A 13,236-nucleotide genomic window follows, 5' to 3' on the forward strand; every position below is an offset into this window, starting at 1 on the left:
TGCCCTGCAAAAAAAACAAAAACAAAAACCAAGCAAACAACAACCAAAAAACCCCACAAATGGCTGGAGGCCTGTAACGTGGTCTGATTCTGCTATGTATCATAATTTTTAATGGGCTGGGGCAAAATTTAAAATGTTGACATATTTGAGGCTTAAATCATTTAACAGCTCTTACGCTTTCTAGCCACTAAACTAAATCTTTTGCACCTTTAAATGCCCAAGCTATTGCTTTAAATAACTTAATAGTACTGAATGGTTTGTAAATGTGTTTATTAAATGTCAGTAATTTTTACAATGCAAATATTAATAGCAAAAAGCAAAATGTCTGTGAAGTATGTACAAAAGTAAAAAGCTTTACTATACTAGCAATTTAATCACCTTATAAAATCAAATTATGTTTCCCTCTTTTAGACCTCTTCTAGAAATAATTTATTGCCAATCAAACTAAAGTACAGATGGTAAAATTTACAATGATATCAGATGATACTTAGTCCCTGGAAAGTTATAAAAAGTTCTATGTATAAAAAGTCCCAAGCCACAAATATTTTTATACAGAGCTAATACAAATCATGTTTTATTTGATACAGTATCTATTACGGTTGTTACAAAATATATTTTTAGATAAGGCTTCTTATGGTAACTAAGCTCTCACCACTGTATAGTACAGAAAAGCGATTTAAAATATTTTGCAATTTAGTTACCTGTTTTCAAGTAAAAGGCAAAGATATGGTAAATAGCAATTTGCAGCAATGTTGCATAATTTCCAAGAACTAAACCAATTTTTTTTCTGGTACCATTAAAAAGGAATAGTTGATGAGTGGTGCATGTCCATTACAACACTGCTTTAAGGACAAAAAAACCCTTTTTCACAGATTTAAAGCAGTATCTAGGCAACAGTCCTGTAATGTAAAATACCAGTCACATACAAGGCAGAACTATTTCATTATCATGTCTTCATTGGATTCAATTCTCACCATGGGTCTCATCCCTTGACTTACCAGTGTACAATGCCTGGCAACTTAGTAGATACTTAATACTTGACTGACTGACAAAATTTTCATCAACAGAGTCTGTGGCAGAAAAGGCTGCATTATGAGAATTTTCAAAAAGCACTGCTTGAACCTCTAAGGCTTACAAGGAATATACTTTTGTATATGAACAGTAGTGGTATTTGGAACCAAATGATTAAGCATCACAAAAGTGAAATCTCTTGAAAATGATAATATTACATTCAAGTACAGGTGAAGAGACTGCAAGATAGTGGTCTGCAAATATGTACCTCAAATGATGTTATTACTTACAACACTAAGTTGAATATTTACTTGATGGTACTTGGAAAATACATTTAGTTAAAGTTCAAATTGTCAAACAAAACCCTCAGCTTTATTTCTATATTTCCACCTCTATTATAAGTTAATTAAACCCTGACATCGTACCATAACATGGGTTTTTACCACAAACCTTGTTATTAAATATTTACTTCTGTTTAGTCCATGGACTTATCTGTTCCTTGATGTAAACCTTTAATAATAATACATTCCCTTATTGGCTACCACATACTATGTAACCACTGCATATCCTGCTACAGGGTAACAAATTTCCTATTTATGAATTAATATATATTAAAAAAATTAAGCAGCATAAAAGATCTACTTCAAGGGTACATTGCAAATATTGAAATGAGAAAAGAAAACAAGGCTGACCCAGTTTTTTTTTTAAAGCAAAACAATAATTTTCAATAAGAAAGACATTGGATACTGTTTCTTTTTTAGATTCTCCAAACCAAAATTAAAACAAATGTGGCTTTAAAAAAAAATTACAGGGGGGCTATTTATCATTACTTTTTGTATAGGCTAAACAAGTATGATTTCATGGACTCAAGAAATTCAGAATTAACACTGATATTCCATCTTCTTACACTTGTATATACAAAGAACACATGTTATAGAAAATCTGCAATGGAAAGAATGTGGCTTAAATTGTAAATTTCTTTATTTTGGGCTCTATCCAAATGTATTATCTTATTAAAATGACATTTGAGGACTTTTCCAAATGGCGACTTAAATTTCAACATATGGAAGAAGATAATTTGGTAAGTTTATTTCACATAAATACGAAGAAAAAAACTGGGTATGTATATTAATGCTAAAATACATTTTCTCCAAAAAACAATAATAATTTGAATTTTGGTTTACCCAGCTCTTATCCCACAAAAATTATATTAATCTAAACTGGTATAATGCCCAATTATTCCCAATACTGATTTTTAAAGAATATAACTTTAAATGTCTACTTCAAAATGCTTGTCCAATCTAACTGAAAGTTGGTTTTAAAATTCCACTATAGAGATCAAACAGTAGAAAACTTCCTTCTATTCCCCCCAAACTTCCTTTTTCTCTTTTTTTCATTCTTTGGCCAAAAATATTTTCCAGGCAGCAAAAAAGGAGGCATTTTTGCAACTGAATCAAACACATCAAAAATTTCACGGTTTGGCTTCATTTTGAATATGATAAATCAAATGGCATCATGAAATCATAACTATTTTGATTGGCACAAGCACAACACCTTGGATTTATATCATTAGAAAACTTAAAGAAAAAATATGTATAGTAAAACTGAGGTCCAATTTTTTTTATATTGTTTGACTTAAATAGCAACATTGTGTGGAATACATTTCTCCAAAGCCACTAAAACACTTTAGTGGCATTTCTTGAGAATTAAATTAAAAAGCATTCAGGTTTACAACCACTGAGTTAGTAAACATTACATAATATAATGTAACTAGGCATGTGTTACCCAAAAACACGAGAAAGGCTTACAAAACCAAATGCTCTAAGGCACAATACATTTAAATTGATCTTTTAAAACAACTAAGCCAAAAAATGTTATTTTGGCATATTAAAAAAAAATAAATAAAACTGCAAGCAACCTCATTTATCTTGTCCCCTAAGTTTTTACCATTTTCTTCCCTACATAGTGGTATTTCAAAGGTAAGTTCAGTGCTCCAAAAATTAAGACTACTTCCCTAAGTTTTCAAAGATATGTAAAATGTGATCTAAAGGTTGGATTTAAAAATCCATTATAACTATTACCAAATGTTAAAATAATGTCACTCAAAAAAATCACATTCAATTTGTAGAAATAAACACTTCATTACCAAGATTATTCTATGGTAGGTGTTACTAACAGCTCTTAATGGCAGCCCAAAAAATGCAGATTGCTTTAAACAGGTCAATTTTAGTAACCATATCTTTTTAGTGAATATTTATGGCTCCAATAATATACTTTAAATATGGTTTAGAAAGACTAAACATTTTTCTTTATATATAAAAACATGTTAGTCTTCACTAAATGCTTTGTTTTGACCATTTGATAAAAGTTAGATTTACATAGCTATTTATTGATGAAAAGCCTAATGTAAATATATTTACTGATATTCACTAGTGAAATAATTCTAACCCTGTGGATTTTAAAACCATTTTAAAAGTTCATTTTGGCAAGAAGCACTAGATGTGGAAAAACTTCGGACATGCATGGAAATCTGCTAGTCGCATCATACGATCATAGATCTAGAGCTAGAAGGGATCTCAGAGGCCATCTAGAAGTCTATGTTTTAATGCTCATGCATCACCACACTGAAATACTGAAAGGTAATAATTCTAGAATGATGGTAATAGGACCTGAAGTCAAAGGAAATCTACTTTAACAAGAATGCCAAGAAAAATCCCTGTTTGGATAGTTTACTGTGAAGTTTTAAACTAAAGCCAGACAGTTTAGTGAACTCAGCCCCTGAAAGACTTGATGATACATAGTTTTGACCACACATTCAAGGAATTTCTAATCAATAAAATACCTGAGAAGAGTCAGCTACAGTCAAGTGATCTATGTCACAGTCTTAATCACAATTTTAAAAAAGGAGAAAAAGTTTCATTTTTTAAAAAGCATCGTGCATGTTTTTTTAAAATCCAAGTTCTAAGATTACATACAACCTAAAATACAGTATTTGTTATTGCAACCACAACCATTCCGATCATCTTAATAGTGAGTGCATTTGTAATTATGAAGCAATTTAGCAGGAGTACATTTCAAAAATAATGATTTTTGAAAGGAAGCAGTGGGGAGTCAAATTTAATTTAATCACATATTTAAGTTATATGTGATATAAGCTGAGTTATAACAATTATAACTTCTTAAAAGCATATGGTTTAGCACTTAAAATGTACCTAAAAATAATGGCATTTCATAAATAGAAATTATACAACCACACGTTGTATGCTTTGGACAGATATACCAAGAATTAATAATGATAACCCCATCTAATGATCTGCTGAATTTGAAGGGGAAATGACTGTCCATAGTAAGCTTCAAAGAAACACAAAAATGCTTCAAAGACTGAAGTTACTGAAATGATCAAAATAGCAAAAGAACAGTATCTGTGATGTTGCAATTGTATTTTTTAAAAACAGTAATCACCAAAATCATCTGAGACAAGACTTAAAAGTCTGAGAGCTAAACAAATATAAGAATTCTGAAAAGGTTTTATTTTAAAAGTCATATCATTTAAGTTGCAAGCAGCTTTGATTTACTACTATTGCCAGAATATTCAACACATGGTATGTTGGTAATATATCATCCTTAAATAGGAACAAGGAAGAATTAAGTTACATTTCATGATTTACTTTTGACCAAAATACTACATAGGATCTGCTTATTTATTGACTTTCCTTGTACCATCTGTGAATACTCTTTGATTAGCATCAAATCAGAAATGCCTATGTAAACTTTAAAATATTAAGAACATTACTTTCAAAAAGCACAAATTTTAAAAAATGTACAACCAATAGTTGCATATCAATTAAAAAACAGTAAGGCCAAATCTATAAGCCCATGGAATGCCATAGCTTGGATCAAATCTTTTTCAACAGCCCTTGGAGTCACTGTAAGATAGATAAGTTACTGAGTGTAAGGCAAAAAAGAGATCTTACTTGTTTTTTAGAACTGAATAATCTTAACCACATACCTACAAGTTAACAGCTGCTACAGAAATACAGCTCAGAATTGGAAAAGTGGGCAGAGACTGAAGCCTGAAGTAAATTTAACTGAGGTCTGCTACAGAATTACAATTTGATTTAACTTGAAGCCACAGTGGGAAAGATTCAAAGCTTGAATCTGAGCAGAAGTTGGCAATAATGTGGTATTCAGCAGCTTTCAGCCACAAACCAAAGTCCATAGAAGACAGACTACGGTTTTTAAAAAGTTTAACACAGGATTAAGGTTTTGTAGTCCTGTTGTAAACTGCTATTTATAAAAACAGACAATAACAACAAAAATTCCCAGAAAACAAACAAACAAACACAAAAGGAGATTAAAATAAAGTCTTTTGCACATCACTGTAGCATAAGCTGTTTGAGGTTGTCATGAAGGATAGTGTCCTTCACATCACGAAAAACAAGTCGAATATTTTCTGTGTTAATAGCAGTGGTGAAATGATGATATAAAGGCTTCTGCTGCTGGTCCCGGCGTTTGTTACGGAAACATTCCACCAGGAAAGTTTGGACGTCTGTTAAGCAGTGGGGATCCCCTTCAAATTCTAGGAAATAGTCTTTGATGCTCACAATTTGCACTTTTTCCTCAAGCAGGTCTGTCTTATTTAAGAAGAGAATTATGGAGACATTGCTGAAAACTCGGTTGTTGACTATTGTTTCAAAAATGTTCAGAGATTCTGTAAGGCGATTTGTCAGTCGATCTTCCATAAGCACCTGGTCAAATTCACTTGAAGAGACAAGGAAAAGTATTGATGTTACACTGTCGAAGCATTCAAACCAACGTTTCCTTTCTGATCTTTGACCACCCACGTCAACCATTTTGAAAGGAACATTTTTTATTTCAAAGTCATACTCATGAATGCCTTTGGTGGGTCTTCGTGCAAGCAGAATATCTTGCTGAGATGGAATGTAATCCTAGAGGAGAAAAATTATATTTATCATTTTAAAACGCAATAACAGCTACTGTGATATATAATATAATTATTAACTGGTTTATGGAACAAATGTCCAAAAAAATTTACAAAAAAGTTATTAAGCACTAAAGTTTCAATATAATATCTTAAAAATATTCAAAAGCATATTCTGACAAAAAGAAATGCCATAGATAATCGATATTACTTATTTCACTAAGCAAGGATATTATTTTCCATAATACCACTCTCTTATACAATAATTTACATTTGCTTTCTTCTAATCAAACTTCTCAGCCAAGCTTTCCAAGTACTTCATCAACTGCTCTTTTCATTTATCTATCCAATTTCCCATTATTATGCTTCTACACATGTAGTAGCATGAATGCCAAGCTAATAAATAATCTGTCCTTACTTGAAACATGTCCATCCTGTTCAGTCCTGCCTCTATTGTTCTAAATTTCTTTTCTATCTTCCTCTTCTGCAAAGCTTCTTAAAACTGTGGGTTTCGGCCCCCTATGGGGTTGCATAAATATAGGGGCTGTGAAAAATTTGGCAACAATAAAAGGTTATGTATACTTATTTTATATACCTATATACCTAAGGTCTCAAAAAGGGGTTGCAAGTAGAAAAACTTTAAGATCCTGCTCTATAGTACAATAAACTTCAATTAATTCTTGCTAAGTGTTAGCCTCAGTGCAGTCTAGTGCTATTACAGGAAGGCTCATTCTTTGGGGTTTTCATAAGAAAGGTACTCTCTCAACCTAAAAGTTTTATATAAATTCGAGCTGTCATTATGTGTCTCTCAACTGTCTTAACTCATGTTGGATTGACACAGGATTAAAGTTTTCTAGTACTATCTAGTGCTCTGATATTATGTTTATTAGACTAGCTGCTTGCAGGAGAGAGCTCAATGGGGGTAAACCTACAGTCAGCGTATCTGACTGCCTCTAACACAATTAGCCACATTTTTTAAAAGCACTTCCTTTTTTTTTTTTTTAAAACAACCTCTTTCACATTAGATTCTCTTAAAATACTAATGAAGGGCAGGCAGCAAACTAAGCCACTCCAGTACATGACTTATGTCATTTTAACAGGTTCATTTTTTTTTTTTTGGTGGGGCAATGAGGGTTAAGTGACTTGCCCAGGGTCACACAGCTAGTAAGTGTCAAGTGTCTGAGGTCGGATTTGAATTTAGGTAGTCCTGAATTCAGGGCCAGTGCCTTATCCACTTCGCCACCTAGCTGCCCCAGGTTCATTCTTTAATATTAGCATTTTTCTAGAACTAGATCACATTATTATCATCATTCTAATGTTGTGTTTTTTTTTAATAGAGATGCTAATCAGGGCAATAAAAAAAAATCTGAACCAGGGCTTACGATCTGTATTCTTCATCACCTTATTTTATCCTTTTCCAAATATTAAGCACAATCATGCTTTAATGTTGTTTTAGGATAATTATCCCACTGATAGGACAATGGAGTGTGTACAAATATAGTCACTCCATAATTATTTGTACTTATGTAAGTGACATGGACAATCCAAAGTATATAACATTAATTTAATTTTGAAAACTACTTTTTTTTTTGGGGGGGGGGCAATGGGGATTAAGTGACTTGCCCAGGGTCACACAGCTAGTAAGTGTCAAGTGTCTGAGGCCGGATTTGAACTCGGGTACTCCTGAGACTCCAGTGCTGGTGCTCTATGCACTCACTGTACCACCTAGCTGCCCCGAAAATTACATTTTAAACATAAAACTTCCAAATTTACACACTGTTCCCATTTTTTCATATTATACTTGTTCCAATAATCTAGAGGAGCTACCTTAATTATTAATGATTAAATATAAATTACTTGTTGAGCATCTACTACATGCATAGCATTGTGAGGATGATAATGATTCCAGAACTCAGAGCTGACAATCAATCTAGTAGTGAAACAATGGGAGACAATATAAGATAATTATTTTACTGAGTGGTAAATCAGGTGATACAGACTATATATAAATACAAGGAAAATTCTGTGAAAAAGCAAATAAACAAGGGCCTGGAGAAACGACTTCAGGCAAAGTTATCATGAAAATTCTGTTATGTCCAACTACTGAACACTGTTTGGAAAGGTATTCCAAAAAGTAAAAAAATCTTTTTTTTTTTTCCAACCACATATGGAGAGCTTAAACCAATTCTTTCAGTCATACAAATCTTTTAGTCTCTAGGACTATATAATTGAATTATTTTTGAATTTTCTCTTATTCAATGCCATCAAATTGATATTTTTTTCTTTGAAATTCTTCTACGTTTACTTCTCCATTTCCAATGGTATCACCCTAAATCCTGGTCTTTAGCTCTTCACACATGCATCCTGGTTTTATTGTCTGTATCATCTCTCAATTCGTATTTATCCTGAAACCAATGCCAATTTTTCTCTTACCTAATCCTTGCTCAAAAATTTCTAATGGCTTCCTTTTACTTAATGAAGACCAAATTTCTTAATTGTTAACTCTTTATAATCTGGCTTGCATTTTACCTCCAGCTATATAGCTCATTACCGTGCCTACTTTTTAATCTGTTATTTTAATCATTCTGCCTTAAAAAAAAAATACTTTTTTTCCTACCTTGACTTGAAGTTGACTTCTGCTGATATACAGAAAAAAATTGCAATAGCAAACATATTAATTATGATTTAAGCATACTTGCTTTTAAGACAGTAGGAATTAATTTTTTTCTAGGTTCATGAACTATTGTACTCTTTAACACAGCCTACATTGTGACAGACAGATTAGCTCCAGATACCATGGAAGTTTCTCTCACACATATCCTTTTTTACCCTTCTTCCCTTCCTTCATCTAAGTAAACCTTACATGCCTTTCACAGCCTAGATCCAATTTTACATGTGGGCTTATTCCAGCTTTAAACTATCCTTTCTCTGAACTCCATTACATAACATCAGCATTACAGATTAGCACTTAATGTATATTAGTTTTGCTTTCCCTGATAGATTATAAAGTCCTTAAAAACAAGAGCCTTATCTTACCCTGAACTTTTGGATCACTACATGGTGCTGAGCAGAGAGAGGAGGAACACCACAAACAACAATGAACACATTGCTTTGTCTTATATGAAAAGCAAAGGTTAGTCAACCAATCAGAAAATTTGGTGCAGTTTACTCTATTACTGGTTCCCATAAAAGATTTATGGTGACAGGATTATACTACCCTTGCCTAGGTTCTGGAAAAAATATTTGTAGCTTTTTTTTTTTTAAAGTGAGGCAACTGGGGTTAACACAGGATCACACAGCTAGTAAGTGTTAAGTGTCTGAGGCCGAATTTGAACTCAGGTACTCCTGACTCCAGGGCCAGTGCTCTATCCACTGCGCCACCTAGCTGCCCCCCTGGAAAAAATATTTGTAAAGCACTCTTTACCACCCCTTGTTTGCTGTTATAGAAAGAAATTCTAGAATAATTACTGTGAAATCACTTCAATTATTACTAGAAAAGAAAATAAAATTCTCTTGTTCATTCCACAAAAATAATAAGCACTTATTATGTACAAGGACTTGTGCTATCTTGCAGTTTGGGGCCAGATCAACAGTATTCAGTGAGTGAAGAGCTCTTTTGAATGCATCGGGAATATACAAAAAACCACCTAGAAAGGACAGAAAAACCAATGATCCTGAAATGAAAATATTTTCATTCAAAAAGTTTTAACATCAATTCTTTTTCTATAATTTCTTTTCTTACTTTACAAAAGTAGATAGAAAAATAAAGAAAAAATGAAAATGTCCTTTTCCTTCTCAAATGCATTTTTTTCCCCTTTCTTCTTTCAAATTGTCTTCTTCCTTTGGGCGTTTGAAGGATCATAGTTGTGAATGGGGTATCTTTTAATATGAGATAGGAAGAGTCTGAGTTCCACAAAAAGGAATATTAAAAGTATAAACTTTTTTTTAAACTTCCAGACTAGTTGCTGTCACTGATGGGAGATCAGGACAACATTCTACTCTCCTGACTTCATCTGCTGTTCTATTGCTACTCTAGTTGGATTCATTCCTCCAATTGTTACCAATCTCTTACCCCTTAGTCTCTCCGTCCTTGTGATGGTGAATCCAAGACTACTGTAGGGGAACTCTCTTCCCGAACACCTGTTGCCAACTTTCTAATCCCTACTGATCTCAATGATCCTCCTCCAATTTCCTGTTCTTTATGTGCCTATACCTTCTAATGTGCCCCTGGAACCCCCAATTTATAGTTAACGAACTTTCCTTAATTTTAAGGCTCTTCCTCTAATGCTTCTTTCATCTTCTGGCTCTCACTGAGACTTTGAATCCTTCCAGATGAGACTATATTCCAGGCCTTTTCAGTAGCAGTTATACTTTCTCTCGCACATAACTTACTGGACCAGTAGGGGGAATTGGAACACTTCTTCCCTTCATGGTCCCTTTATCTAGATATATAGAAAGTATCTCTCTATTGCAATCACTCTGCACTTCTCTTTTAAGGTTCAATCTCTACAAATCTATCATGCTTACCAGATTCTGATGGTCATTATCTACCAACTTCCAGGACATTCTCCCTCCTTTTTTCAATGAATTCAGTGCCTGGTTCACAGTATTCCTCTTCATTCCAACTACTGCCTTCTTACCAGGTGACTTCCAAAAATACATGAAGTTCCCTCAAATAAATACCTTAGTGTTCCAGTTCCTCAATTTAATTGACTCTTAAACATTCCACCTCAGGTTCACATAAAGATGGCCACACCCTTGATCTTGCTATCACCTTTAAATGCTCCCTGTCCATAATGAATTCCTTTATTTGATCACCATTTCCTACCATTCTGTTTATCCCTGTACTTCTCTCTTCTCCAGTCTGCTCTTTGTCTTTACTGTGACCTGGTTAATAACCTTCTAACTCCACACAGTATTTCATCCCCATTCTGGCTAAACTCTCCCCCTTCTTGCTGACTAGTTACACTACAAATTTCTGATAAGCAATATCAACTGGGCCCTTACTGCAGCAAGATAATCTTTCTATTCTTCCCTATTTTTCTAACCCATTCCTCACCGAGGTTGTTCCAAATCTCTTTTCTCCCCAAGCCTTCAAATCTCCCCCTCCTTCTCCCACTCAGTTGAGAACTTTGATACTGGAAAAAAAGGGGTTTTTTTGAGATTATTTGCAGAGAACTCTCTTTCCTCCCCATCTCATCTAACAATTCCTCCTTTTCTTGCCCCTTGACTTCATCCTTAACCTACAAATGGAAACCACCTACTTACCAAAGGCAAACCCTATTATTTGCATATACCCCCCCCAATCTAGTGATTTCTTTCTTGTATTATAAAAATGTGTCCAAGTCTCTCCTATCCATAAAAAAAATCCTCATTATGTTCTATTGTCCCTGTTACCATTCTATAATCTCTCCTTTTCTCAGCTGACTTTGAGATGTTTATACTCCGTGCCTTGATTTCCCCTGCTTGTGTTCTCTTAACTTTCTTGTGAGTTTATCACTCCAAAAACTGCTTTCTTCAAAGTCATCAACAATCTTTTAATGCCCCAAACCTAATAAGCTTCTGCTCTCTTCTTATCCTCCTTGACCTTTGTTCAACCTCTTACAATATTGACCACCTTTTCCTCTACTGCATAATCTCTTTTCTCTGGGTTTTCAGGAAATTCTCCTGTCCTGTCCTGGTTCTCCTATCTGTCTGACCACTTCTCAATTTTCTCAGATGATTCAATATTTGTGTAATGCACCCATTCTGTGTGTGTATCTTAAGGCTCTATCTTGAATACTCTTCTTTTTTTTTTTTTTTTTTGGGTGAGGCAATTGGGGTTAAGTGACTTGCCGAGGGTCACACAGCCAGTAAGTGTCAAGTGTCTGAGGCCAGATTTGAACTCAGGTCCTCCTGAATCCAGGGCCAGTGCTCCACCCACTGTGCCACCTAGCTGCCCCTCTTCTTTTTTTCTATGTACTCTCTCATTAGGTGATCTCATTAATTCCCATGGGTTCACAATTATCATCTCTATGTAGCTGTCTCCCAGATGTATAGAAGCAGTCCAATTCTCTCCTGAGTACCATTCCAACATCACCAATTTACCCATTTGACAGTTCAAATTTGATTTCCCAGAGGTATCTCAAACTCAGAATGTCCAAAACTGAATTCATTAATTTTCTCCCCCAACCCACATCTTTTTCAAACTTAAGGTACCTCTATTCTTCCAGTCATCTAGGTTTGTAACCCTGTTGTTATCCTCAAATCCTCATTTGCATTTACCCTTGAACACACCACCAAAAGATTAACTCCTGATTCTGTACCTTTTTACTGACTGTGACATATGCCTAGAATGTATACCCTCCTCACTTCTGCCTCTTGGAATCTTTGGTCTTCTCCTCTAGCACCACTTACTACATAAAGTCTTTCCTGATTCCCCTGTCTACTAGTGCCCTTTCTCCCAAACGATCCTTTATTTTTAATATAACATAAAATATATATTTATATGTATGTATATACACGTATATGTTGTCTCTCCCATTAGAATGTAAGCACACTGAAGGTAAGGATTGTTTCACTATTGTCTCTGTATCCTTAGTGGTTAAGCACAGTGCCTGCAAAGTATTAATAAATACTTGTTGATTAATGAGCAAAAGTATCTCTCTGCTACTTTTAAGTGATAAAAATCCAGAAATATACTTAAAACTTACAGGTTCTCCAAGTTTATCCAAGTTGTCCAGAAAATACTTTACAGATTCACCCTAAAAAGCAAAAATAAAATGAACATATATTAATGCCTCTTTAGGAATGGAAAACTTGGTTGTAACAATTTGTATTGTTTAGTCACTAATACCGAAATGAATAGTTAACTCTTCCAAAAACATTAAAATCTCATCCTCCATAAAATATTGAAGCTTTAGATGAAGATCATAAGTATTTCATTGAAAAAACCCCAACAAAACCCAACAAGTCAACTTGTCTTAAAAAGCTATCTACTCGGCTTTTAAATTCATCTATAATATGCAGTTTTTCATGAGTCTATTTATGAATTTAAAGGAAAAAATAACTTTTGAGAAATTTTAAATTTTTGAGAAACTTTAATAACAAAATTTAAGCTTACTTCTTTTTTTTTTAACCTTAACTTTAATACCTCTGCAGTAGAGAAAATAAAAATCACCTTAAGAGGATGGATCTACATTTAAAAAAAGCTAAACTATTTAAAAATAAACTTGTAGCAAAAGACACACACACACACACACACACACACACACACACACACACACACACACACACACACACAC

General features: G+C 33.8%; 1 protein-coding gene across 1 annotated transcript in view; it reads right to left on the minus strand.

The window, feature by feature from the left end:
- Positions 1-261: 261 nt before the first annotated feature.
- GNA13 (G protein subunit alpha 13) overlaps positions 262-13,236 on the minus strand; it is a 63,820-nt gene continuing 50,845 nt past the window's right edge. The window contains exons 3-4 of the mRNA XM_044002785.1: positions 12,646-12,696; positions 262-5,960 (exon numbers count right to left, since the gene is read on the minus strand). Of these exons, the coding sequence (XP_043858720.1) occupies positions 5,388-5,960; positions 12,646-12,696 (624 nt within the window). The 3' untranslated portion in view covers positions 262-5,387. The remainder of the gene's footprint in view (positions 5,961-12,645; positions 12,697-13,236) is intronic.

The sequence above is a fragment of the Dromiciops gliroides genome, chromosome 4 (assembly GCF_019393635.1).
Source record: "Dromiciops gliroides isolate mDroGli1 chromosome 4, mDroGli1.pri, whole genome shotgun sequence".
NCBI classification, from domain to species: domain Eukaryota; kingdom Metazoa; phylum Chordata; class Mammalia; order Microbiotheria; family Microbiotheriidae; genus Dromiciops; species Dromiciops gliroides.